General features: G+C 36.9%; 1 protein-coding gene across 1 annotated transcript in view; it reads left to right on the top strand.

Moving 5' to 3' along the window:
• The first annotated feature begins 1,519 nt into the window (after positions 1 to 1,519).
• LOC115197611 (PDZ domain-containing RING finger protein 4-like) overlaps positions 1,520 to 23,598 on the top strand; it is a 234,628-nt gene continuing 212,549 nt past the window's right edge. The window contains exons 1-2 of the mRNA XM_029759296.1: positions 1,520 to 1,670; positions 1,872 to 1,988. Of these exons, the coding sequence (XP_029615156.1) occupies positions 1,620 to 1,670; positions 1,872 to 1,988 (168 nt within the window). The 5' untranslated portion in view covers positions 1,520 to 1,619. The remainder of the gene's footprint in view (positions 1,671 to 1,871; positions 1,989 to 23,598) is intronic.

Below are 23,598 nucleotides of genomic sequence, written 5' to 3'. Positions count from 1 at the left end.
GAGACATATGGCCTAGATTAGGATATGTATTTCTTCAGACAGTTGGAAACATCCCAGGTCTGAGAATATTGTCTTTGGAAATCTATACCTACCTACCTACCTACCTACCTACCTACCTACCTACCTACCTACCTACCTACCTACCTACCTACCTACCTGCCAGCCTTTCTCTCTCTCTCTCTCTCTCTCTCTCTCTCTCTCTCCCTCTCTCTCTCTCTCTCTCTCTCTCACACACACACACACACACACACACACACACACATGTCAGACAACACAACAGACACCCAGAGTGATGTCACCTGGTGTATGTTTACTCCAGACACAGACTCAGATTGAGGTGCCTGTACTCTGTCATGCTGAGTTTGACAGTTAGACGGTGGGTAGACAGAGGGCTATAGGCTAGTAAGTCCTGGGTTCAGGCTCACTGGGTTCAGGCTCACTGGGTTCAGGCTCACTGGGTTCAGGCTCACTGGGTTCAGGCTCACTGTTCAGATATTATATTACAGAGATTTGGTGTAAAGTAGGGGGTCCCAAAATACCATCTGTGATTAGTCATCATAGTGTCACATGCTACAGTACAACCTATTTTGTAGAGCATTCAAACTAAATTAGAATAGATCATGAATTCTTATTTTTAAATAATAAGGGTTTACATACTGTAGGTAGGTTTCTGTTTAGTTGTGGTAGTTGTGGTAATTCATTAATCCAATAGTCTGCAAACCATGGTATCTGAAGGCTTGGGCGACCTCTGGTGGTTCTATTGAAAATAATAAATGACTGGAAATCACTGTATTGTAGCTCACGATGTCTAAAATGTATTCAGTGCTAGGCATATACTAGCGTACCACCAATTATTTTCGTTATTATGGATAGGGAAATGCATCCATGACGCAGTTTCTCTTGCTCTCTCTTCATATTGAAAATAGACAAGGACAAGCAAGGATGAGAAGACGAGCCTACAACTCCAGCAACAAGTGGGAGGTGAAAAGTGATCCAGTCCATGTATAGTTAGCAAGTGCGTCGACTTGAAGCGCATTTATTTCTATTGCCTGCGTTAATATAGGCTGCTTTCAGATTTTGATTTTACGCACGTTCAGTATAGCAACGGTCTGCATCTTCATCAGTTTGTTCACCTACACGTGACCAAACTTCTGACAACTTTTTTTTTTACGTTGCCACTGCAGAGGCTGTTTCCAACACCGTTCAACGCGACTCCAGACCCGCGACGAGAATTTATCATGTGCGCCGACTGCGCAAATCCATGCAAGGACAGAGAAAGTTGCAGAAAGGTTTTGAACTCAGGCGAGATGGACAATGAGCCGCGTATGATGAAAGAAGAAGAATCCGACTTTGACCACAGAGATGTTGGCATCTGTCAGAAAGGATGCGGGCTTCTCTTGTCCCATACAGACATTGTCCAGGGAGACCATTGCTGTTTGGATGCGCTTCGTCTGCTGAATGATGGGCTCCAGGAGAGAAGCGCTACCTTGGAGCACGAAGGCCGAATGCAGAGGCTCAGGTCGGGTAGGAGAGAGCAATCCCTCCTCGCCCAGGTGTCATCCATCCAGAGCGAAGCACAGCTGACTGCTTTGAAGTACAAGCGAAAGTTACACCAATACATGTTGAATATCAACAACATAACCGAACAGGTTATTGGACATTACATGCAGGTATTGATGTTGATGTAACATGTTTCATAATGCTTAGGTAAGCTACTGTACTGTATTTGAGATGGTGACATAAATACTTGATATTTCATTCATTATCGAGCAAAATGATTAGCTATTTTTAATAAGAAATAGAAGCCATTAATTGAAGAGTATACCGTTTTGACACCAAGCCTCCATCACTTTTCCCTTATGATAATGTAGCCTATACAGAGTAACTCAGGAGCCGCTGGACTCCGTGTGTCCCAGCTGTCTGATCAGGGTCTAACTGATGCCGTGTCTGGGCTCCAGGACCTGGAGGAGCATGGCGTGGTACCAGAGGTAAACCATCACAACACTGTAACTCAGGTCATTTCACAGCTGTACTGTGGCTTTACGCGCTCAGCATATTACTCTTCTGTGAGGTTTAGGCTTTTCAGAGCACATCGTTGACTCCTTGTGACTGAGGGGATTCTGTCAGTAGCTATCATCAGACCTATTCAATTCAGCCTATTGCCAATACTTTGACTTTCCCCCAGTCAGACAAACCTTTGTTCAAACATTGACTTTAGGGATCCCATCCACTGTGTATGGTATTGAGTGGTAGTGCTCTGAAGCTTAGTTAGAGTTTATACACAGTAAGCTCAGTTCACACCCTTTCCTTCATTGTTTTGTGTGGTAAATGTCATGCTGAGAGTGTTTTGAATTCCTCTTTTATCTCTTCAGGAAGTAGGCTAGTTACATTTCATAGATGATAATAAAATAGTGGCTTGGGGAATTATTATGTCACAATTTTCCAACCCAAAGCAGACAACTTCAGGTTGTTCAAAATGACGAATGGAAACAAAAACAAAATGTGGTGGCTTATGCTTCCTGAGGAGCGCTGGGCCTAGGTACATATGGATATCTTACTGTGCTTCCAATTAATGGATAAATCAAAGTGTTTCCCACTAACAGTAAGCTTGTCATTTAAAAATTGTCTGTGGGAAATTCCATAGCTTTTACTGTGACCCTGTGATTCAAGCCCAGCCCTGTTTCTGACCTTTAACCTGTAACTTTTACACAGAAGTGGACAGAGTGACAGACAAACAGTACATGACAAACTACTTCTCTTGCTGAGTTTTGTTCCAACTTCAATTGAGAAACATGGCCCCAAAGAATGGTCTTGGATGGGTCACAGAGGATCAGGTGTACTTCCTGGTCACGTTCATACAGGTCATTGTGGCTGTTTTCGGGGTGTTGGTGTCAACTAAACACCCGATCAGATTTCATCCCAAATCATTACAATGATTGATTGTTCAGATAGAGAGGAATGTGTGGTGAAGTTCTAATCGTGTTTGCTTTGTTTATGGACTAATACATTAATGCCTGTTACTTTGCATTTAGACTAAGTCATTCATGGAATATTTCCTTATTCCAATTTGCTAAATTCCTCAAGTTGTTTTCAATCCTTAAACTATGTCTACACTTATAATAGTTTGAACTAACTGCTATTGAATGAGTGTGGTCTAGGGGTTTCAGTCCATATTAAACCACCTCTCTCTTGGCTCCTGCTGGTTGCTATCCTAACAATAGACTTTCTGTCAGAGAACACTCTGAGGTAGATTCTGTTTGTGCATCCCAAATGGTTCCCTATTTCCTACATAGTGCACTACTTTTCCCCTTTGCCCTATGGGTCCTGGTCAAAAGCTGTGCACTAGGGAATAGGGTGCCATTTGGGGACGCAGCCTGTGTTATTGGCTTTCTCTGACCAGGGAGACAGTGTTTTGTTTGGGGGAGAGGGGAGGGTGTGGGTAGTTTTAATTGTGGTAATGGTCACATAAAGTATGTTTAATAGCCTCTAGCATGCTGTGAGAGTGCAGCTAGACTCACTTTTGATTAATAGAGAAAATTGTTTACTCTGTGCTGGCAGCTCTGGAGAGGGACACACACACCCACACACACCCACACCACACCACACCACACCACACCACACACACCCACACACACCCACACCACACCACACACACACACACACACACACACACACACACACACACACACACACACACACACACACACACACACACCTACAGCTACTTCCAGACTTTTATCATGGCTAAACACTTACACTAGATACGCCAGATAAGAGTGGATCTGTAATTGTCTCTGCTGTTGTTTTCATGTATGTGTTTGCCAATACCTGAGTTTCCTCCATTTTGTCAAAATCCCAAAGGAATTGACTTTAGGTCTTGCTCTGTAATGATGAGGAACTGTAGAGATATAATATCATACTATTTAATTCTGTGACAGGAACTGGTAAACATCTTCACAAGCTGTTAGGATTTACCTTTAAATCTGCTGTTGCTTTGTCTTTTATCAGACACTCTCTTCATAATCTCCATAGTTGTAGTGTTGGTTGGCTCAGTCAAGTTGGCTGGGAAGTTGTTGTTACTCCTCACTAATGGTAAGAGCGCACTTCATTTGGAATGTTTGCCAACTGCCAGTTTTTGAAATGAGAGAAAAGTGCAGGGTTTCTGTGATGGTGAAGTACCCTGAATACTGCTGGAGTGAGTCCTTGTCTACAACCAACAGCACTGGTCCACGAGGAAGTCCACGAGGAAGTCCACGTGGAAGAGAGGCTGTGCTGTGATAGGGGGATTTCAAGTATAAGCCTGCCAAAGTTGTGTGTGTGTGTGTGTGTGTGTGTGTGTGTGTGTGTGTGTGTGTGTGTGTGTGTGTGTGTGTGTGTGTGTATGTGACAGGTTGTTGTGAGCAGTGATACTGTAAGTTTATATACAATGAGCCAGACTGTGCTGTGGTAGGGGGATTTGTGTGTGTGTGTGAGGCAGGTTGTTGTGAGCAGTAATACTGTAAGTTTATATACAATGAGCCAGACTGTGCTGTTTTCATGCAGCTTGAGAACATTCGATGCAGATGCTACAGCTGATAGTCTTCACACTGGCCTCGCCCACAGCATGAAGTCAATGAGGACAGTGAGTCAGTTCTTTTGTTATTGAAGTGGACTAACTGAAGTAAGACAAGTATGATTTGGAAAGGCTGAGTCATCCCCTCCTAGAGAAGCAGACGAAAACTGGGTGAGGTTAAATATACTCTGTTCATGCCTTCATTGTTATTCATAAGGATATGAGTCTAGTACGGCATAGTTTGGATATGCTTCCTTGAACAGTCATCTTCCAATAGCATACTTTCAGTATACTGGTTAGGACACATGTAGGACACATGCCATTTTTGTAATAATGATATATTAAGTATTTCATGCATCCATCCACTTCAGTTTCATTAGCTCAGATTGTAGCCCAACTGCTCTTGTCAAGTGGCAAAGGACCATAGTTTAGAGTGTTGCTGATACAGTAATGGTATTCTGGAGAGGTGCTATTGACTAAAACAAAGTGAAAGCTAAAGTACTATCAGGCCTTTTCACTTGGTGGAGAGTAATTCTATAGGAGTTGTAGCTGGTCTCATTGATACCGTAGCCTGGAGGAAGGGAAGGGAAGGGTGGGGAGGTGTAGCCTGTAGGAAGGGAAGGCTGGGGAGGTGTAGCCTGGAGGATTAGAAGGCTGGGGAGGTTTAGCCTGGAGGAAGGGAAGGCTGGGGAGGTGTAGCCTGTAGGAAGGGAAGGCTGGGGAGGTGTAGCCTGTAGGAAGGGAAGGCTGGGGAGGTGTAGCCTGGAGGATTAGAAGGCTGGGGAGGTTTAGCCTGGAGGAAGGGAAGGCTGGGGAGGTTTAGCCTGGAGGAAGAGAAGGGTGGGGAGGTTTAGCCTGGAGGATTAGAAGGCTGGGGAGGTGTAGCCTGGAGGAAGGGAAGGGTGGGGAGGTGTAGCCTGGAGGAAGAGAAGGGTGGGGAGGTGTAGCCTGGAGGAAGGGAAGGGTGGGGAGGTGTAGCCTGGAGGAAGAGAAGGGTGGGGAGGTGTAGCCTGGAGGATTAGAAGGCTGGGGAGGTTTAGCCTGGAGGAAGAGAAGGGTGGGGAGGTGTAGCCTGGAGGATTAGAAGGGTGGTGGGGGCGCGTAGCACGGGGGAAGGAAGGCTGGGGGGCGCGTAGCACGGGGGAAGGAAGGCTGGGGGGCGCGTAGCACGGGGGAAGGAAGGCTGGGGGCCTGTAGCATGGAGGAAGGGTGGGGGGGGGCCTGTAGCATGGAGGAAGGGTGGGGGGGAGAGAGGAGATGGAAAAGGTCATTATGTTCAGGGCCAGAACACAAAGATGACAGGAACAGATAACTCTGTGACCAGAGATAAAATTGATTTATCACCTTTACTTTCTAGTCTGCTCATATGAGAATTTTTTTTCTCCCTTTCTTATGCTGAAACGAGTCTGAGCTGAGACCCCAAACAACAGATGATTGCTCATGGGAAAAATAGAATTTTCAATAGGATTTGTTCCCCCTCACTAAAAACAATGTTTTACTGATTTTGGCTGTGCTTCTGTAGAAACAATGTTATGCTGTTGCTTTGCTGAGAGACATTATCAGAGAATCATCACCTCTGTGTGTTGTAACAGACAGACAGACAGACAGACAGACAGACAGACGTCACATCCATTGTGGAGGGAGGCTGCTACTGGATGTCAAAGGCACATACTCACCCAGCTAATCGTGACCGCTTAACTGTGTTCTCTGTCAGTACCCTACAGAACCTACGGTCCCTTGTCTACTTCTAACAGACCAAAGGTCAGCATTTAGATAACTCAGCTGGAGGGTGTTTTTTACATTTCCTACTTTCAAAATTGGTAAATGAAGAAAACTTGAATATACTTCATAGAAATCCCTTGTCAACAAGTGCATGGTTGCATACGGGTGCAAATGTGGGGTGCATAGTATTACTGTTGTAAGTTACAGATGCTTGGGCTGTTTTCTGTACCTGCTATGCTCTGTGAGCAGGGTAACTGTTTACTCTAGCTCCTGCTCATAGAAGGGACCGCCCTTTATGGTATTTCCTATTTCCTGTATCGTTTGACTAATACGCACAACTGCCCTCTAGTTGGTCAGCTAGCAGCTCAAACAAACTTCCTCATGACTTTATTTAGGTAGTGGTGAAAGGGTAACTTTATTTAGGTAGTGGTGAAAGGGTAACTTTATTTAGGTAGTAATGAAGGGTAACTTTATTTAGGTGGTAGTGAAAGGGTAACTTTATTTAGGTAGTGGTGAAAGGGTAACTTTATTTAGGTGGTAGTGAAGGGTAACTTTATTTAGGTAGTGGTGAAAGGGTAACTTTATTTAGGTAGTGGTGAAAGGGTAACTTTATTTAGGTAGTGGTGAAAGGGTAACTTTATTTAGGTGGTAGTGAAGGGTAACTTTATTTAGGTAGTGGTGAAAGGGTAACTTTATTTAGGTAGTGGTGAAAGGGTAACTTTATTTAGGTGGTAGTGAAAGGGTAACTTTATTTAGGTAGTGGTGAAAGGGTAACTTTATTTAGGTGGTAGTGAAGGGTAACTTTATTTAGGTAGTGGTGAAAGGGTAACTTTATTTAGGTGGTAGTGAAGGGTAACTTTATTTAGGTAGTGGTGAAAGGGTAACTTTATTTAGGTAGTGGTGAAAGGGTAACTTTATTTAGGTAGTGGTGAAAGGGTAACTTTTTAGGTGGTAGTGAAGGGTAACTTTATTTAGGTAGTGGTGAAAGGGTAACTTTATTTAGGTAGTGGTGAAAGGGTAACTTTATTTAGGTAGTGGTGAAAGGGTAACTTTATTTAGGTAGTGGTGAAAGGGTAACTTTATTTAGGTAGTAGTGAAGGGTAACTTTATTTAGGTAGTGGTGAAAGGGTAACTTTATTTAGGTAGTGGTGAAAGGGTAACTTTATTTAGGTAGTAATGAAGGGGTAACTTTATTTAGGTAGTAATGAAGGGGTAACTTTATTTAGGTAGTGGTGAAAGGGTAACTTTATTTAGGTAGTAATGAAGGGTAACTTTATTTAGGTAGTGGTGAAAGGGTAACTTTATTTAGGTAGTGGTGAAAGGGTAACTTTATTTAGGTAGTGGTGAAAGGGTAACTTTATTTAGGTAGTAGTGAAGGGTAACTTTATTTAGCTAGTAGTGAAGGGTAACTTTATTTAGCTAGTAGTGAAAGGGTAACTTTATTTAGGTGGTAGTGAAGGGTAACTTTATTTAGGTAGTGGTGAAAGGGTAACTTTATTTAGGTAGTAGTGAAAGGGTAACTTTATTTAGGTAGTAATGAAAGGGTAACTTTATTAAGGTAGTGGTGAAAGGGTAACTTTATTTAGGTAGTAGTGAAAGGGTAACTTTATTTAGGTGGTAGTGAAAGGGTAACTTTATTTAGGTAGTAATGAAAGGGTAACTTTATTTAGGTAGTAATGAAGGGTAACTTTATTTAGGTAGTAATGAAGGGTAACTTTATTTAGGTAGTAATGAAGGGTAACTTTATTTAGGTAGTAATGAAAGGTTAACTTTATTTAGGTAGTGGTGAAAGGGTAACTTTATTTAGGTAGTGGTGAAAGGGTAACTTTATTTAGGTAGTGGTAAAGGGTAACTTTATTTAGGTAGTGGTAAAGGGTAACTTTATTTAGCTAGTAGTGAAGGGTAACTTTATTTAGCTAGTAGTGAAAGGGTAACTTTATTTAGGTGGTAGTGAAGGGTAACTTTATTTAGGTAGTGGTGAAAGGGTAACTTTATTTAGGTAGTAGTGAAAGGGTAACTTTATTTAGGTAGTAATGAAGGGGTAACTTTATTTAGGTAGTGGTGAAAGGGTAACTTTATTTAGGTAGTGGTGAAAGGGTAACTTTATTTAGGTAGTGGTGAAAGGGTAACTTTATTTAGGTAGTAGTGAAAGGGTAACTTTATTTAGGTAGTGGTGAAAGGGTAACTTTATTTAGGTAGTGGTGAAAGGGTAACTTTATTTAGGTAGTAGTGAAAGGGTAACTTTATTTAGGTAGTGGTGAAAGGGTAACTTTATTTAGCTAGTAGTGAAAGGGTAACTTTATTTAGGTAGTAATGAAGGGTAACTTTATTTAGCTAGTAGTGAAAGGGTAACTTTATTTAGGTAGTAATGAAGGGGTAACTTTATTTAGGTAGTGGTGAAAGGGTAACTTTATTTAGGTAGTGGTGAAAGGGTAACTTTATTTAGCTAGTAGTGAAGGGTAACTTTATTTAGCTAGTAGTGAAAGGGTAACTTTATTTAGGTGGTAGTGAAGGGTAACTTTATTTAGGTAGTAGTGAAAGGGTAACTTTATTTAGGTAGTAATGAAGGGGTAACTTTATTTAGGTAGTGGTGAAAGGGTAACTTTATTTAGGTAGTGGTGAAAGGGTAACTTTATTTAGGTAGTAGTGAAAGGGTAACTTTAGTTAGGTAGTAGTGAAAGGGTAACTTTATTTAGGTAGTGGTGAAAGGGTAACTTTATTTAGGTAGTGGTGAAAGGGTAACTTTATTTAGGTAGTGGTGAAAGGGTAACTTTATTTAGGTAGTGGTGAAAGGGTAACTTTATTTAGGTAGTAGTGAAAGGGTAACTTTATTTAGGTAGTGGTGAAAGGGTAACTTTATTTAGCTAGTAGTGAAAGGGTAACTTTATTTAGGTAGTAATGAAGGGTAACTTTATTTAGCTAGTAGTGAAAGGGTAACTTTATTTAGGTAGTAATGAAGGGGTAACTTTATTTAGGTAGTGGTGAAAGGGTAACTTTATTTAGGTAGTGGTGAAAGGGTAACTTTATTTAGGTAGTAGTGAAAGGGTAACTTTATTTAGGTAGTAATGAAGGGGTAACTTTATTTAGGTAGTGGTGAAAGGGTAACTTTATTTAGGTAGTGGTGAAATGGTAACTTTATTTAGGTAGTAGTGAAAGGGTAACTTTATTTAGGTAGTAGTGAAAGGGTAACTTTATTTAGGTAGTGGTGAAAGGGTAACTTTATTTAGGGAGTTTTGAAAGGGTAACTTTATTTAGGTAGTGGTGAAAGGGTAACTTTATTTAGGTAGTGGTGAAAGGGTAACTTTATTTAGGTAGTAGTGAAAGGGTAACTTTATTTAGGTAGTAATGAAGGGTAACTTTATTTAGCTAGTAGTGAAAGGGTAACTTTATTTAGGTAGTGGTGAAAGGGTAACTTTATTTAGGTAGTAGTGAAAGGGTAACTTTATTTAGCTAGTAGTGAAAGGGTAACTTTATTTAGCTAGTAGTGAAAGGGTAACTTTATTTAGGTAGTGGTGAAAGGGTAACTTTATTTAGGTAGTGGTGAAAGGGTAACTTTATTTAGGTAGTAATGAAGGGTAACTTTATTTAGGTGGTAGTGAAGGGTAACTTTATTTAGGTGGTAGTGAAGGGTAACTTTATTTAGGTAGTGGTGAAAGGGTAACTTTATTTAGGTAATAGTGAAAGGGTAACTTTATTTAGCTAGTAGTGAAAGGGTAACTTTATTTAGCTAGTAGTGAAAGGGTAACTTTATTTAGGTAGTAGTGAAAGGGTAACTTTATTTAGGTAGTAGTGAAAGGGTAACTTTATTTAGGTAGTGGTGAAAGGGTAACTTTATTTAGGTAGTGGTGAAAGGGTAACTTTATTTAGGTAGTAGTGAAAGGGTAACTTTATTTAGGTAGTGGTGAAAGGGTAACTTTATTTAGCTAGTAGTGAAAGGGTAACTTTATTTAGGTAGTAATGAAGGGTAACTTTATTTAGCTAGTAGTGAAAGGGTAACTTTATTTAGGTAGTAATGAAGGGGTAACTTTATTTAGGTAGTGGTGAAAGGGTAACTTTATTTAGGTAGTGGTGAAAGGGTAACTTTATTTAGCTAGTAGTGAAGGGTAACTTTATTTAGCTAGTAGTGAAAGGGTAACTTTATTTAGGTGGTAGTGAAGGGTAACTTTATTTAGGTAGTGGTGAAAGGGTAACTTTATTTAGGTAGTAGTGAAAGGGTAACTTTATTTAGGTAGTAATGAAGGGGTAACTTTATTTAGGTAGTGGTGAAAGGGTAACTTTATTTAGGTAGTGGTGAAAGGGTAACTTTATTTAGGTAGTAGTGAAAGGGTAACTTTATTTAGGTAGTAGTGAAAGGGTAACTTTATTTAGGTAGTGGTGAAAGGGTAACTTTATTTAGGTAGTGGTGAAAGGGTAACTTTATTTAGGTAGTGGTGAAAGGGTAACTTTATTTAGGTAGTGGTGAAAGGGTAACTTTATTTAGGTAGTAGTGAAAGGGTAACTTTATTTAGGTAGTGGTGAAAGGGTAACTTTATTTAGGTAGTAGTGAAAGGGTAACTTTATTTAGGTAGTAATGAAGGGTAACTTTATTTAGCTAGTAGTGAAAGGGTAACTTTATTTAGGTAGTAATGAAGGGGTAACTTTATTTAGGTAGTGGTGAAAGGGTAACTTTATTTAGGTAGTGGTGAAAGGGTAACTTTATTTAGCTAGTAGTGAAGGGTAACTTTATTTAGGTAGTGGTGAAAGGGTAACTTTATTTAGGTGGTAGTGAAGGGTAACTTTATTTAGTTAGTGGTGAAAGGGTAACTTTATTTAGGTAGTAGTGAAAGGGTAACTTTATTTAGGTAGTAATGAAGGGGTAACTTTATTTAGGTAGTGGTGAAAGGGTAACTTTATTTAGGTAGTGGTGAAAGGGTAACTTTATTTAGGTAGTAGTGAAAGGGTAACTTTATTTAGGTAGTGGTGAAAGGGTAACTTTATTTAGCTAGTAGTGAAAGGGTAACTTTATTTAGGTAGTAATGAAGGGTAACTTTATTTAGCTAGTAGTGAAAGGGTAACTTTATTTAGGTAGTGGTGAAAGGGTAACTTTATTTAGGTAGTAGTGAAAGGGTAACTTTATTTAGCTAGTAGTGAAAGGGTAACTTTATTTAGCTAGTAGTGAAAGGGTAACTTTATTTAGGTAGTGGTGAAAGGGTAACTTTATTTAGGTAGTGGTGAAAGGGTAACTTTATTTAGGTAGTAATGAAGGGTAACTTTATTTAGGTGGTAGTGAAGGGTAACTTTATTTAGGTAGTGGTGAAAGGGTAACTTTATTTAGGTAATAGTGAAAGGGTAACTTTATTTAGGTAGTAATGAAGGGTAACTTTATTTAGCTAGTAGTGAAAGGGTAACTTTATTTAGGTAGTGGTGAAAGGGTAACTTTATTTAGGTAGTAGTGAAAGGGTAACTTTATTTAGCTAGTAGTGAAAGGGTAACTTTATTTAGCTAGTAGTGAAAGGGTAACTTTATTTAGGTAGTGGTGAAAGGGTAACTTTATTTAGGTAGTGGTGAAAGGGTAACTTTATTTAGGTAGTAATGAAGGGTAACTTTATTTAGGTGGTAGTGAAGGGTAACTTTATTTAGGTAGTGGTGAAAGGGTAACTTTATTTAGGTAATAGTGAAAGGGTAACTTTATTTAGGTAGTAATGAAGGGTAACTTTATTTAGGTAGTGGTGAAAGGGTAACTTTATTTAGGTAGTAATGAAGGGTAACTTTATTTAGGTAGTGGTGAAAGGGTAACTTTATTTAGGTAGTAATGAAGGGTAACTTTATTTAGGTGGTAGTGAAGGGTAACTTTATTTAGGTAGTGGTGAAAGGGTAACTTTATTTAGGTAGTGGTGAAAGGGTAACTTTATTTAGGTAGTGGTGAAAGGGTAACTTTATTTAGGTGGTAGTGAAGGGTAACTTTATTTAGGTAGTGGTGAAAGGGTAACTTTATTTAGGTAGTAATGAAGGGTAACTTTATTTAGCTAGTAGTGAAAGGGTAACTTTATTTAGGTAGTAATGAAGGGGTAACTTTATTTAGGTAGTGGTGAAAGGGTAACTTTATTTAGGTAGTGGTGAAAGGGTAACTTTATTTAGCTAGTAGTGAAGGGTAACTTTATTTAGCTAGTAGTGAAAGGGTAACTTTATTTAGGTGGTAGTGAAGGGTAACTTTATTTAGGTAGTGGTGAAAGGGTAACTTTATTTAGGTAGTAGTGAAAGGGTAACTTTATTTAGGTAGTAATGAAGGGGTAACTTTATTTAGGTAGTGGTGAAAGGGTAACTTTATTTAGGTAGTGGTGAAAGGGTAACTTTATTTAGGTAGTAGTGAAAGGGTAACTTTATTTAGGTAGTAGTGAAAGGGTAACTTTATTTAGGTAGTGGTGAAAGGGTAACTTTATTTAGGTAGTGGTGAAAGGGTAACTTTATTTAGGTAGTGGTGAAAGGGTAACTTTATTTAGGTAGTGGTGAAAGGGTAACTTTATTTAGGTAGTGGTGAAAGGGTAACTTTATTTAGGTAGTAGTGAAAGGGTAACTTTATTTAGGTAGTGGTGAAAGGGTAACTTTATTTAGGTAGTAGTGAAAGGGTAACTTTATTTAGGTAGTAATGAAGGGTAACTTTATTTAGCTAGTAGTGAAAGGGTAACTTTATTTAGGTAGTAATGAAGGGGTAACTTTATTTAGGTAGTGGTGAAAGGGTAACTTTATTTAGGTAGTGGTGAAAGGGTAACTTTATTTAGCTAGTAGTGAAGGGTAACTTTATTTAGGTAGTGGTGAAAGGGTAACTTTATTTAGGTGGTAGTGAAGGGTAACTTTATTTAGTTAGTGGTGAAAGGGTAACTTTATTTAGGTAGTAGTGAAAGGGTAACTTTATTTAGGTAGTAATGAAGGGGTAACTTTATTTAGGTAGTGGTGAAAGGGTAACTTTATTTAGGTAGTGGTGAAAGGGTAACTTTATTTAGGTAGTAGTGAAAGGGTAACTTTATTTAGGTAGTGGTGAAAGGGTAACTTTATTTAGCTAGTAGTGAAAGGGTAACTTTATTTAGGTAGTAATGAAGGGTAACTTTATTTAGCTAGTAGTGAAAGGGTAACTTTATTTAGGTAGTGGTGAAAGGGTAACTTTATTTAGGTAGTAGTGAAAGGGTAACTTTATTTAGCTAGTAGTGAAAGGGTAACTTTATTTAGCTAGTAGTGAAAGGGTAACTTTATTTAGGTAGTGGTGAAAGGGTAACTTTATTTAGGTAGTGGTGAAAGGGTAACTTTATTTAGGTAGTAATGAAGGGTAACTTTATTTAGGTGGTAGTGAAGGGTAACTTTATTTAGGTAGTGGTGAAAGGGTAACTTTATTTAGGTAATAGTGAAAGGGTAACTTTATTTAGGTAGTAATGAAGGGTAACTTTATTTAGCTAGTAGTGAAAGGGTAACTTTATTTAGGTAGTGGTGAAAGGGTAACTTTATTTAGGTAGTAGTGAAAGGGTAACTTTATTTAGCTAGTAGTGAAAGGGTAACTTTATTTAGCTAGTAGTGAAAGGGTAACTTTATTTAGGTAGTGGTGAAAGGGTAACTTTATTTAGGTAGTGGTGAAAGGGTAACTTTATTTAGGTAGTAATGAAGGGTAACTTTATTTAGGTGGTAGTGAAGGGTAACTTTATTTAGGTAGTGGTGAAAGGGTAACTTTATTTAGGTAATAGTGAAAGGGTAACTTTATTTAGGTAGTAATGAAGGGTAACTTTATTTAGGTAGTGGTGAAAGGGTAACTTTATTTAGGTAGTAATGAAGGGTAACTTTATTTAGGTAGTGGTGAAAGGGTAACTTTATTTAGGTAGTAATGAAGGGTACTTTATTTAGGTGGTAGTGAAGGGTAACTTTATTTAGGTAGTGGTGAAAGGGTAACTTTATTTAGGTAGTGGTGAAAGGGTAACTTTATTTAGGTAGTGGTGAAAGGGTAACTTTATTTAGGTGGTAGTGAAGGGTAACTTTATTTAGGTAGTGGTGAAAGGGTAACTTTATTTAGGTAGTAGTGAAAGGGTAACTTTATTTAGGTAGTAATGAAGGGTAACTTTATTTAGCTAGTAGTGAAGGGTAACTTTATTTAGCTAGTAGTGAAAGGGTAACTTTATTTAGGTGGTAGTGAAGGGTAACTTTATTTAGGTAGTGGTGAAAGGGTAACTTTATTTAGGTAGTAGTGAAAGGGTAACTTTATTTAGGTAGTAGTGAAAGGGTAACTTTATTTAGGTGGTAGTGAAGGGTAACTTTATTTAGGTAGTGGTGAAAGGGTAACTTTATTTAGGTAATAGTGAAAGGGTAACTTTATTTAGGTAGTAATGAAGGGTAACTTTATTTAGGTAGTGGTGAAAGGGTAACTTTATTTAGGTAGTAATGAAGGGTAACTTTATTTAGGTAGTGGGTGAAGGGTAACTTTATTTAGGTAGTAATGAAGGGTAACTTTATTTAGGTGGTAGTGAAGGGTAACTGTATTTAGGTAGTGGTGAAAGGGTAACTTTATTTAGGTAGTGGTGAAAAGGGTAACTTTATTTAGGTAGTGGTGAAAGGGTAACTTATTTAGGTGGTAGTGAAGGGTAACTTTATTTAGGTAGTGGTGAAAGGGTAACTTTATTTAGGTAGTAGTGAAAGGGTAACTTTATTTAGGTAGTAATGAAGGGTAACTTTATTTAGCTAGTAGTGAAGGGTAACTTTATTTAGCTAGTAGTGAAAGGGTAACTTTATTTAGGTGGTAGTGAAGGGTAACTTTATTTAGGTAGTGGTGAAAGGGTAACTTTATTTAGGTAGTAGTGAAAGGGTAACTTTATTTAGGTAGTAGTGAAAGGGTAACTTTATTTAGGTAGTAGTGAAAGGGTAACTTTATTTAGGTAGTGGTGAAAGGGTAACTTTATTTAGGTAGTGGTGAAAGGGTAACTTTATTTAGGTAGTGGTGAAAAGGTAACTTTATTTAGGTAGTGGTGAAAGGGTAACTTTATTTAGGTAGTAGTGAAAGGGTAACTTTATTTAGGTAGTGGTGAAAGGGTAACTTTATTTAGCTAGTAGTGAAAGGGTAACTTTATTTAGCTAGTAGTGAAAGGGTAACTTTATTTAGCTAGTAGTGAAAGGGTAACTTTATTTAGCTAGTAGTGAAAGGGTAACTTTATTTAGGTAGTAATGAAGGGGTAACTTTATTTAGGTAGTGGTGAAAGGGTAACTTTATTTAGGTAGTAGTGAAAGGGTAACTTTATTTAGGTAGTAGTGAAAGGGTAACTTTATTTAGGTAGTGGTGAAAGGGTAACTTTATTTAGGTAGTGGTGAAAGGGTAACTTTATTTAGGTAGTGGTGAAAGGGTAACTTTATTTAGGTAGTGGTGAAAGGGTAACTTTATTTAGGTAGTAGTGAAAGGGTAACTTTATTTAGGTAGTAATGAAGGGTAACTTTATTTAGGTAGTAATGAAAGGGTAACTTTATTTAGGTAGTGGTGAAAGGGTAACTTTATTTAGGTAGTAGTGAAAGGGTAACTTTATTTAGGTAGTGGTGAAAGGGTAACTTTATTTAGGTAGTAGTGAAAGGGTAACTTTATTTAGGTAGTAATGAAGGGTAACTTTATTTAGGTAGTAATGAAAGGGTAACTTTATTTAGGTAGTGGTGAAAGGGTAACTTTATTTAGGTAGTAGTGAAAGGGTAACTTTATTTAGGTGGTAGTGAAAGGGTAACTTTATTTAGGTAGTAATGAAAGGGTAACTTTATTTAGGTAGTAATGAAGGGTAACTTTATTTAGGTAGTAATGAAAGGGTAACTTTATTTAGGTAGTGGTGAAAGGGTAACTTTATTTAGGTAGTGGTGAAAGGGTAACTTTATTTAGGTAGTGGTGAAAGGGTAACTTTATTTAGCTAGTAGTGAAGGGTAACTTTATTTAGCTAGTAGTGAAAGGGTAACTTTATTTAGGTGGTAGTGAAGGGTAACTTTATTTAGGTAGTGGTGAAAGGGTAACTTTATTTAGGTAGTAGTGAAAGGGTAACTTTATTTAGGTAGTAATGAAGGGGTAACTTTATTTAGGTAGTGGTGAAAGGGTAACTTTATTTAGGTAGTGGTGAAAGGGTAACTTTATTTAGGTAGTAGTGAAAGGGTAACTTTATTTAGGTAGTAGTGAAAGGGTAACTTTATTTAGGTAGTGGTGAAAGGGTAACTTTATTTAGGTAGTGGTGAAAGGGTAACTTTATTTAGGTAGTGGTGAAAGGGTAACTTTATTTAGGTAGTGGTGAAAGGGTAACTTTATTTAGGTAGTAGTGAAAGGGTAACTTTATTTAGGTAGTGGTGAAAGGGTAACTTTATTTAGCTAGTAGTGAAGGGTAACTTTATTTAGGTAGTAATGAAGGGTAACTTTATTTAGCTAGTAGTGAAAGGGTAACTTTATTTAGGTAGTAATGAAGGGGTAACTTTATTTAGGTAGTGGTGAAAGGGTAACTTTATTTAGGTAGTGGTGAAAGGGTAACTTTATTTAGGTAGTGGTGAAAGGGTAACTTTATTTAGCTAGTAGTGAAAGGGTAACTTTATTTAGGTAGTAATGAAGGGTAACTTTATTTAGGTAGTAATGAAAGGGTAACTTTATTTAGGTAGTGGTGAAAGGGTAACTTTATTTAGGTAGTAGTGAAAGGGTAACTTTATTTAGGTGGTAGTGAAAGGGTAACTTTATTTAGGTAGTAATGAAAGGGTAACTTTATTTAGGTAGTAATGAAGGGTAACTTTATTTAGGTAGTAATGAAAGGGTAACTTTATTTAGGTAGTGGTGAAAGGGTAACTTTATTTAGGTAGTGGTGAAAGGGTAACTTTATTTAGGTAGTGGTGAAAGGGTAACTTTATTTAGCTAGTAGTGAAGGGTAACTTTATTTAGCTAGTAGTGAAAGGGTAACTTTATTTAGGTGGTAGTGAAGGGTAACTTTATTTAGGTAGTGGTGAAAGGGTAACTTTATTTAGGTAGTAGTGAAAGGGTAACTTTATTTAGGTAGTAATGAAGGGGTAACTTTATTTAGGTAGTGGTGAAAGGGTAACTTTATTTAGGTAGTGGTGAAAGGGTAACTTTATTTAGGTAGTAGTGAAAGGGTAACTTTATTTAGGTAGTAGTGAAAGGGTAACTTTATTTAGGTAGTGGTGAAAGGGTAACTTTATTTAGGTAGTGGTGAAAGGGTAACTTTATTTAGGTAGTGGTGAAAGGGTAACTTTATTTAGGTAGTGGTGAAAGGGTAACTTTATTTAGGTAGTAGTGAAAGGGTAACTTTATTTAGGTAGTGGTGAAAGGGTAACTTTATTTAGCTAGTAGTGAAAGGGTAACTTTATTTAGGTAGTAATGAAGGGTAACTTTATTTAGCTAGTAGTGAAAGGGTAACTTTATTTAGGTAGTAATGAAGGGGTAACTTTATTTAGGTAGTGGTGAAAGGGTAACTTTATTTAGGTAGTGGTGAAAGGGTAACTTTATTTAGCTAGTAGTGAAGGGTAACTTTATTTAGCTAGTAGTGAAAGGGTAACTTTATTTAGGTGGTAGTGAAGGGTAACTTTATTTAGGTAGTGGTGAAAGGGTAACTTTATTTAGGTAGTGGTGAAAGGGTAACTTTATTTAGGTAGTAGTGAAAGGGTAACTTTATTTAGCTAGTAGTGAAAGGGTAACTTTATTTAGGTAGTAATGAAGGGTAACTTTATTTAGCTAGTAGTGAAAGGGTAACTTTATTTAGGTAGTAATGAAGGGTAACTTTATTTAGGTGGTAGTGAAGGGTAACTTTATTTAGGTAGTGGTGAAAGGGTAACTTTATTTAGGTAGTAGTGAAAGGGTAACTTTATTTAGGTAGTGGTGAAAGGGTAACTTTATTTAGGTAGTGGTGAAAGGGTAACTTTATTTAGGTAGTGGTGAAAGGGTAACTTTATTTAGGTAGTGGTGAAAGGGTAACTTTATTTAGGTAGTGGTGAAAGGGTAACTTTATTTAGGTAGTAATGAAGGGTAACTTTATTTAGGTGGTAGTGAAGGGTAACTTTATTTAGGTAGTGGTGAAAGGGTAACTTTATTTAGGTAGTAGTGAAAGGGTAACTTTATTTAGGTAGTAATGAAGGGTAACTTTATTTAGGTAGTGGTGAAAGGGTAACTTTATTTAGGTAGTAATGAAGGGTAACTTTATTTAGGTAGTGGTGAAAGGGTAACTTTATTTAGGTAGTAATGAAGGGTAACTTATTTAGGTGGTAGTGAAGGGTAACTTTATTTAGGTAGTGGTGAAAGGGTAACTTTATTTAGGTAGTGGTGAAAGGGTAACTTTATTTAGGTAGTGGTGAAAGGGTAACTTTATTTAGGTGGTAGTGAAGGGTAACTTTATTTAGGTAGTGGTGAAAGGGTAACTTTATTTAGGTATTAGTGAAAGGATAACTTTATTTAGGTAGTAATGAAGGGTAACTTTATTTAGCTAGTAGTGAAGGGTAACTTTATTTAGCTAGTAGTGAAAGGGTAACTTTATTTAGGTGGTAGTGAAGGGTAACTTTATTTAGGTAGTGGTGAAAGGGTAACTTTATTTAGGTAGTAGTGAAAGGGTAACTTTATTTAGGTAGTAATGAAGGGGTAACTTTATTTAGGTAGTGGTGAAAGGGTAACTTTATTTAGGTAGTGGTGAAAGGGTAACTTTATTTAGGTAGTGGTGAAAGGGTAACTTTATTTAGGTAGTAGTGAAAGGGTAACTTTATTTAGGTAGTGGTGAAAGGGTAACTTTATTTAGGTAGTGGTGAAAGGGTAACTTTATTTAGGTAGTGGTGAAAGGGTAACTTTATTTAGGTAGTGGTGAAAGGGTAACTTTATTTAGGTAGTGGTGAAAGGGTAACTTTATTTAGGTAGTGGTGAAAGGGTAACTTTATTTAGGTAGTAATGAAGGGTAACTTTATTTAGCTAGTAGTGAAAGGGTAACTTTATTTAGGTAGTGGTGAAAGGGTAACTTTATTTAGGTAGTAGTGAAAGGGTAACTTTATTTAGCTAGTAGTGAAAGGGTAACTTTATTTAGGTAGTGGTGAAAGGGTAACTTTATTTAGGTAGTGGTGAAAGGGTAACTTTATTTAGGTAGTGGTGAAAGGGTAACTTTATTTAGGTAGTGGTGAAAGGGTAACTTTATTTAGGTAGTGGTGAAAGGGTAACTTTATTTAGGTAGTAATGAAGGGTAACTTTATTTAGGTAGTGGTGAAAGGGTAACTTTATTTAGGTAGTAATGAAGGGTAACTTTATTTAGGTAGTAATGAAGGGTAACTTTATTTAGGTGGTAGTGAAGGGTAACTTTATTTAGGTAGTGGTGAAAGGGTAACTTTATTTAGGTAGTAGTGAAAGGGTAACTTTATTTAGGTAGTGGTGAAAGGGTAACTTTATTTAGGTAGTGGTGAAAGGGTAACTTTATTTAGCTAGTAGTGAAGGGTAACTTTTTTTCAGCTAGTAGTGAAAGGGTAACTTTATTTAGGTGGTAGTGAAGGGTAACTTTATTTAGGTAGTGGTGAAAGGGTAACTTTATTTAGGTAGTAGTGAAAGGGTAACTTTATTTAGGTAGTAATGAAGAGGTAACTTTATTTAGGTAGTGGTGAAAGGGTAACTTTATTTAGGTAGTGGTGAAAGGGTAACTTTATTTAGGTAGTAGTGAAAGGGTAACTTTATTTAGGTAGTAGTGAAAGGGTAACTTTATTTAGGTAGTGGTGAAAGGGTAACTTTATTTAGGTAGTGGTGAAAGGGTAACTTTATTTAGGTAGTGGTGAAAGGGTAACTTTATTTAGGTAGTGGTGAAAGGGTAACTTTATTTAGGTAGTAGTGAAAGGGTAACTTTATTTAGGTAGTAATGAAGGGTAACTTTATTTAGGTAGTAATGAAAGGGTAACTTTATTTAGGTAGTAGTGAAAGGGTAACTTTATTTAGCTAGTAGTGAAAGGGTAACTTTATTTAGGTATTAATGAAGGGTAACTTTATTTAGCTAGTAGTGAAAGGGTAACTTTATTTAGGTAGTAATGAAGGGTAACTTTATTTAGGTGGTAGTGAAGGGTAACTTTATTTAGGTAGTGGTGAAAGGGTAACTTTATTTAGGTAGTAGTTGAAAAGGGTAACTTTATTTAGGTAGTGGTGAAAGGGTAACTTTATTTAGGTAGTGGTGAAAGGGTAACTTTATTTAGGTAGTGGTGAAGGGTAACTTATTAGGTAGTGGTGAAAGGGTAACTTTATTAGGTAGTGGTGAAAGGGTAACTTTATTTAGGTAGTAATGAAGGGTAACTTTATTTAGGTGGTAGTGAAGGGTAACTTTATTTAGGTAGTGGTGAAAGGGTAACTTTATTTAGGTAGTAGTGAAAGGGTAACTTTATTTAGGTAGTAATGAAGGGTAACTTTATTTAGGTAGTGGTGAAAGGGTAACTTTATTTAGGTAGTAATGAAGGGTAACTTTATTTAGGTAGTGGTGAAAGGGTAACTTTATTTAGGTAGTAATGAAGGGTAACTTTATTTAGGTGGTAGTGAAGGGTAACTTTATTTAGGTAGTGGTGAAAGGGTAACTTTATTTAGGTAGTGGTGAAAGGGTAACTTTATTTAGGTAGTGGTGAAAGGGTAACTTTATTTAGGTGGTAGTGAAGGGTAACTTTATTTAGGTAGTGGTGAAAGGGTAACTTTATTTAGGTATTAGTGAAAGGGTAACTTTATTTAGGTAGTAATGAAGGGTAACTTTATTTAGCTAGTAGTGAAGGGTAACTTTATTTAGCTAGTAGTGAAAGGGTAACTTTATTTAGGTGGTAGTGAAGGGTAACTTTATTTAGGTAGTGGTGAAAGGGTAACTTTATTTAGGTAGTAGTGAAAGGGTAACTTTATTTAGGTAGTAATGAAGGGGTAACTTTATTTAGGTAGTGGTGAAAGGGTAACTTTATTTAGGTAGTGGTGAAAGGGTAACTTTATTTAGGTAGTAGTGAAAGGGTAACTTTATTTAGGTAGTAGTGAAAGGGTAACTTTATTTAGGTAGTGGTGAAAGGGTAACTTTATTTAGGTAGTGGTGAAAGGGTAACTTTATTTAGGTAGTGGTGAAAGGGTAACTTTATTTAGGTAGTGGTGAAAGGGTAACTTTATTTAGCTAGTAGTGAAAGGGTAACTTTATTTAGCTAGTAGTGAAAGGGTAACTTTATTTAGGTAGTAATGAAGGGTAACTTTATTTAGCTAGTAGTGAAAGGGTAACTTTATTTAGGTAGTGGTGAAAGGGTAACTTTATTTAGGTAGTAGTGAAAGGGTACTTTTTTAGCTAGTAGTGAAAGGGTAACTTTATTTAGGTAGTGGTGAAAGGGTAACTTTATTTAGGTAGTGGTGAAAGGGTAACTTTATTTAGGTAGTGGTGAAAAGGGTAACTTTATTTAGGTAGTGGTGAAAGGGTAACTTTATTTAGGTAGTGGTGAAAGGGTAACTTTATTTAGGTAGTGGTGAAAGGGTAACTTAATTTAGGTAGTAATGAAGTGTAACTTTATTTAGGTAGTGGTGAAAGGGTAACTTTATTTAGGTAGTAATGAAGGGTAACTTTATTTAGGTAGTAATGAAGGGTAACTTTATTTAGGTGTAGTGAAGGGTAACTTTATTTTAGGTAGTGGTGAAGGGTAACTTTATTTAGGTAGTGGTGAAAGGGTAACTTTATTTAGGTAGTGGTGAAAGGGTAACTTTATTTGGTAGTGGTGAAAGGGTAACTTTATTTAGCTAGTAGTGAAGGGTAACTTTATTTAGCTAGTAGTGAAAGGGTAACTTTATTTAGGTGGTAGTGAAGGGTAACTTTATTTAGGTAGTGGTGAAAGGGTAACTTTATTTAGGTAGTATGAAAGGGTAACTTATTTAGGTAGTAATGAAGGGGTAACTTTATTTAGGTAGTGGTGAAAGGGTAACTTTATTTAGGTAGTGGTTGAAAGGGTAACTTTATTTAGGTAGTAGTGAAAGGGTAACCTTTATTTAGGTAGTAGTGGAAAGGGTAACTTTATTTAGGTAGTGGTGAAAGGGTAACTTTATTTAGGTAGTGGTGAAAGGGTAACTTTATTTTAGGTAGTGGTGAAAGGGTAACTTTATTTAGGTAGTGGTGAAAGGGTAACTTTATTTGGGTAAGGTAGTGGTGAAAGGGTAACTTTATTTAGGTAGTAGTGAAAGGGTAACTTTATTTAGGTAGTAATGAAGGGTAACTTTATTTAGGTAGTAATGAAAGGGTAACTTTATTTAGGTAGTGGTGAAAGGGTAACTTTATTTAGGTAGTAGTGAAAGGGTAACTTTATTTAGGTGGTAGTGAAAGGGTAACTTTATTTAGGTAGTAATGAAAGGGTAACTTTATTTAGGTAGTAATGAAGGGTAACTTTATTTAGGTAGTAATGAAAGGGTAACTTTATTTAGGTAGTGGTGAAAGGGTAACTTTATTTAGGTAGTGGTGAAAGGGTAACTTTATTTAGGTAGTGGTGAAAGGGTAACTTTATTTAGCTAGTAGTGAAAGGGTAACTTTATTTAGGTGGTAGTGAAGGGTAACTTTATTTAGGTAGTGGTGAAAGGGTAACTTTATTTAGGTAGTAGTGAAAGGTTAACTTTATTTAGGTAGTAATGAAGGGGTAACTTTATTTAGGTAGTGGTGAAAGGGTAACTTTATTTAGGTAGTGGTGAAAGGGTAACTTTATTTAGGTAGTGGTGAAAGGGTAACTTTATTTAGGTAGTAATGAAAGGGTAACTTTATTTAGGTAGTAGTGAAAGGGTAACTTTATTTAGGTATTTAGGTAGTGGTGAAAGGGTACTTTATTTAGGTAGTGGTGAAAGGGTAACTTTATTTAGGTAGTGGTGAAAGGGTAACTTATTTAGGTAGTGGTGAAAGGGTAACTTTATTTAGGTAGTAGTGAAAGGGTAACTTTATTTAGGTAGTGGTGAAAGGGTAACTTTATTTAGCTAGTGGTGAAAGGGTAACTTTATTTAGGTAGTAATGAAGGGTAACTTTATTTAGCTAGTAGTGAAAGGGTAACTTTATTTAGGTAGTAATGAAGGGGTAACTTTATTTAGGTAGTGGTGAAAGGGTACTTATTAGGTAGTGGTGAAAGGGTAACTTTATTTAGGTAGTGGTGAAAGGGTAACTTTATTTAGGTAGTGGTGAAAGGGTAACTTTATTTAGGTAGTGGTGAAAGGGTAACTTTATTAGGTGGTAGTGAAAGGGTAACTTTATTTAGGTAGTAATGAAAGGGTAACTTTATTTAGGTAGTAATGAAGGGTAACCTTTATTAGGTAGTAATGAAAGGGTAACTTTATTTAGGTAGTGGTGAAAGGGTAACTTTATTTAGGTAGTGGT

The sequence above is a fragment of the Salmo trutta genome, chromosome 7 (assembly GCF_901001165.1).
Source record: "Salmo trutta chromosome 7, fSalTru1.1, whole genome shotgun sequence".
Taxonomy (NCBI): domain Eukaryota; kingdom Metazoa; phylum Chordata; class Actinopteri; order Salmoniformes; family Salmonidae; genus Salmo; species Salmo trutta.
Note: the sequence above shows the minus strand (reverse complement) of the source record. Positions and strands in the feature narration are given on the sequence as shown.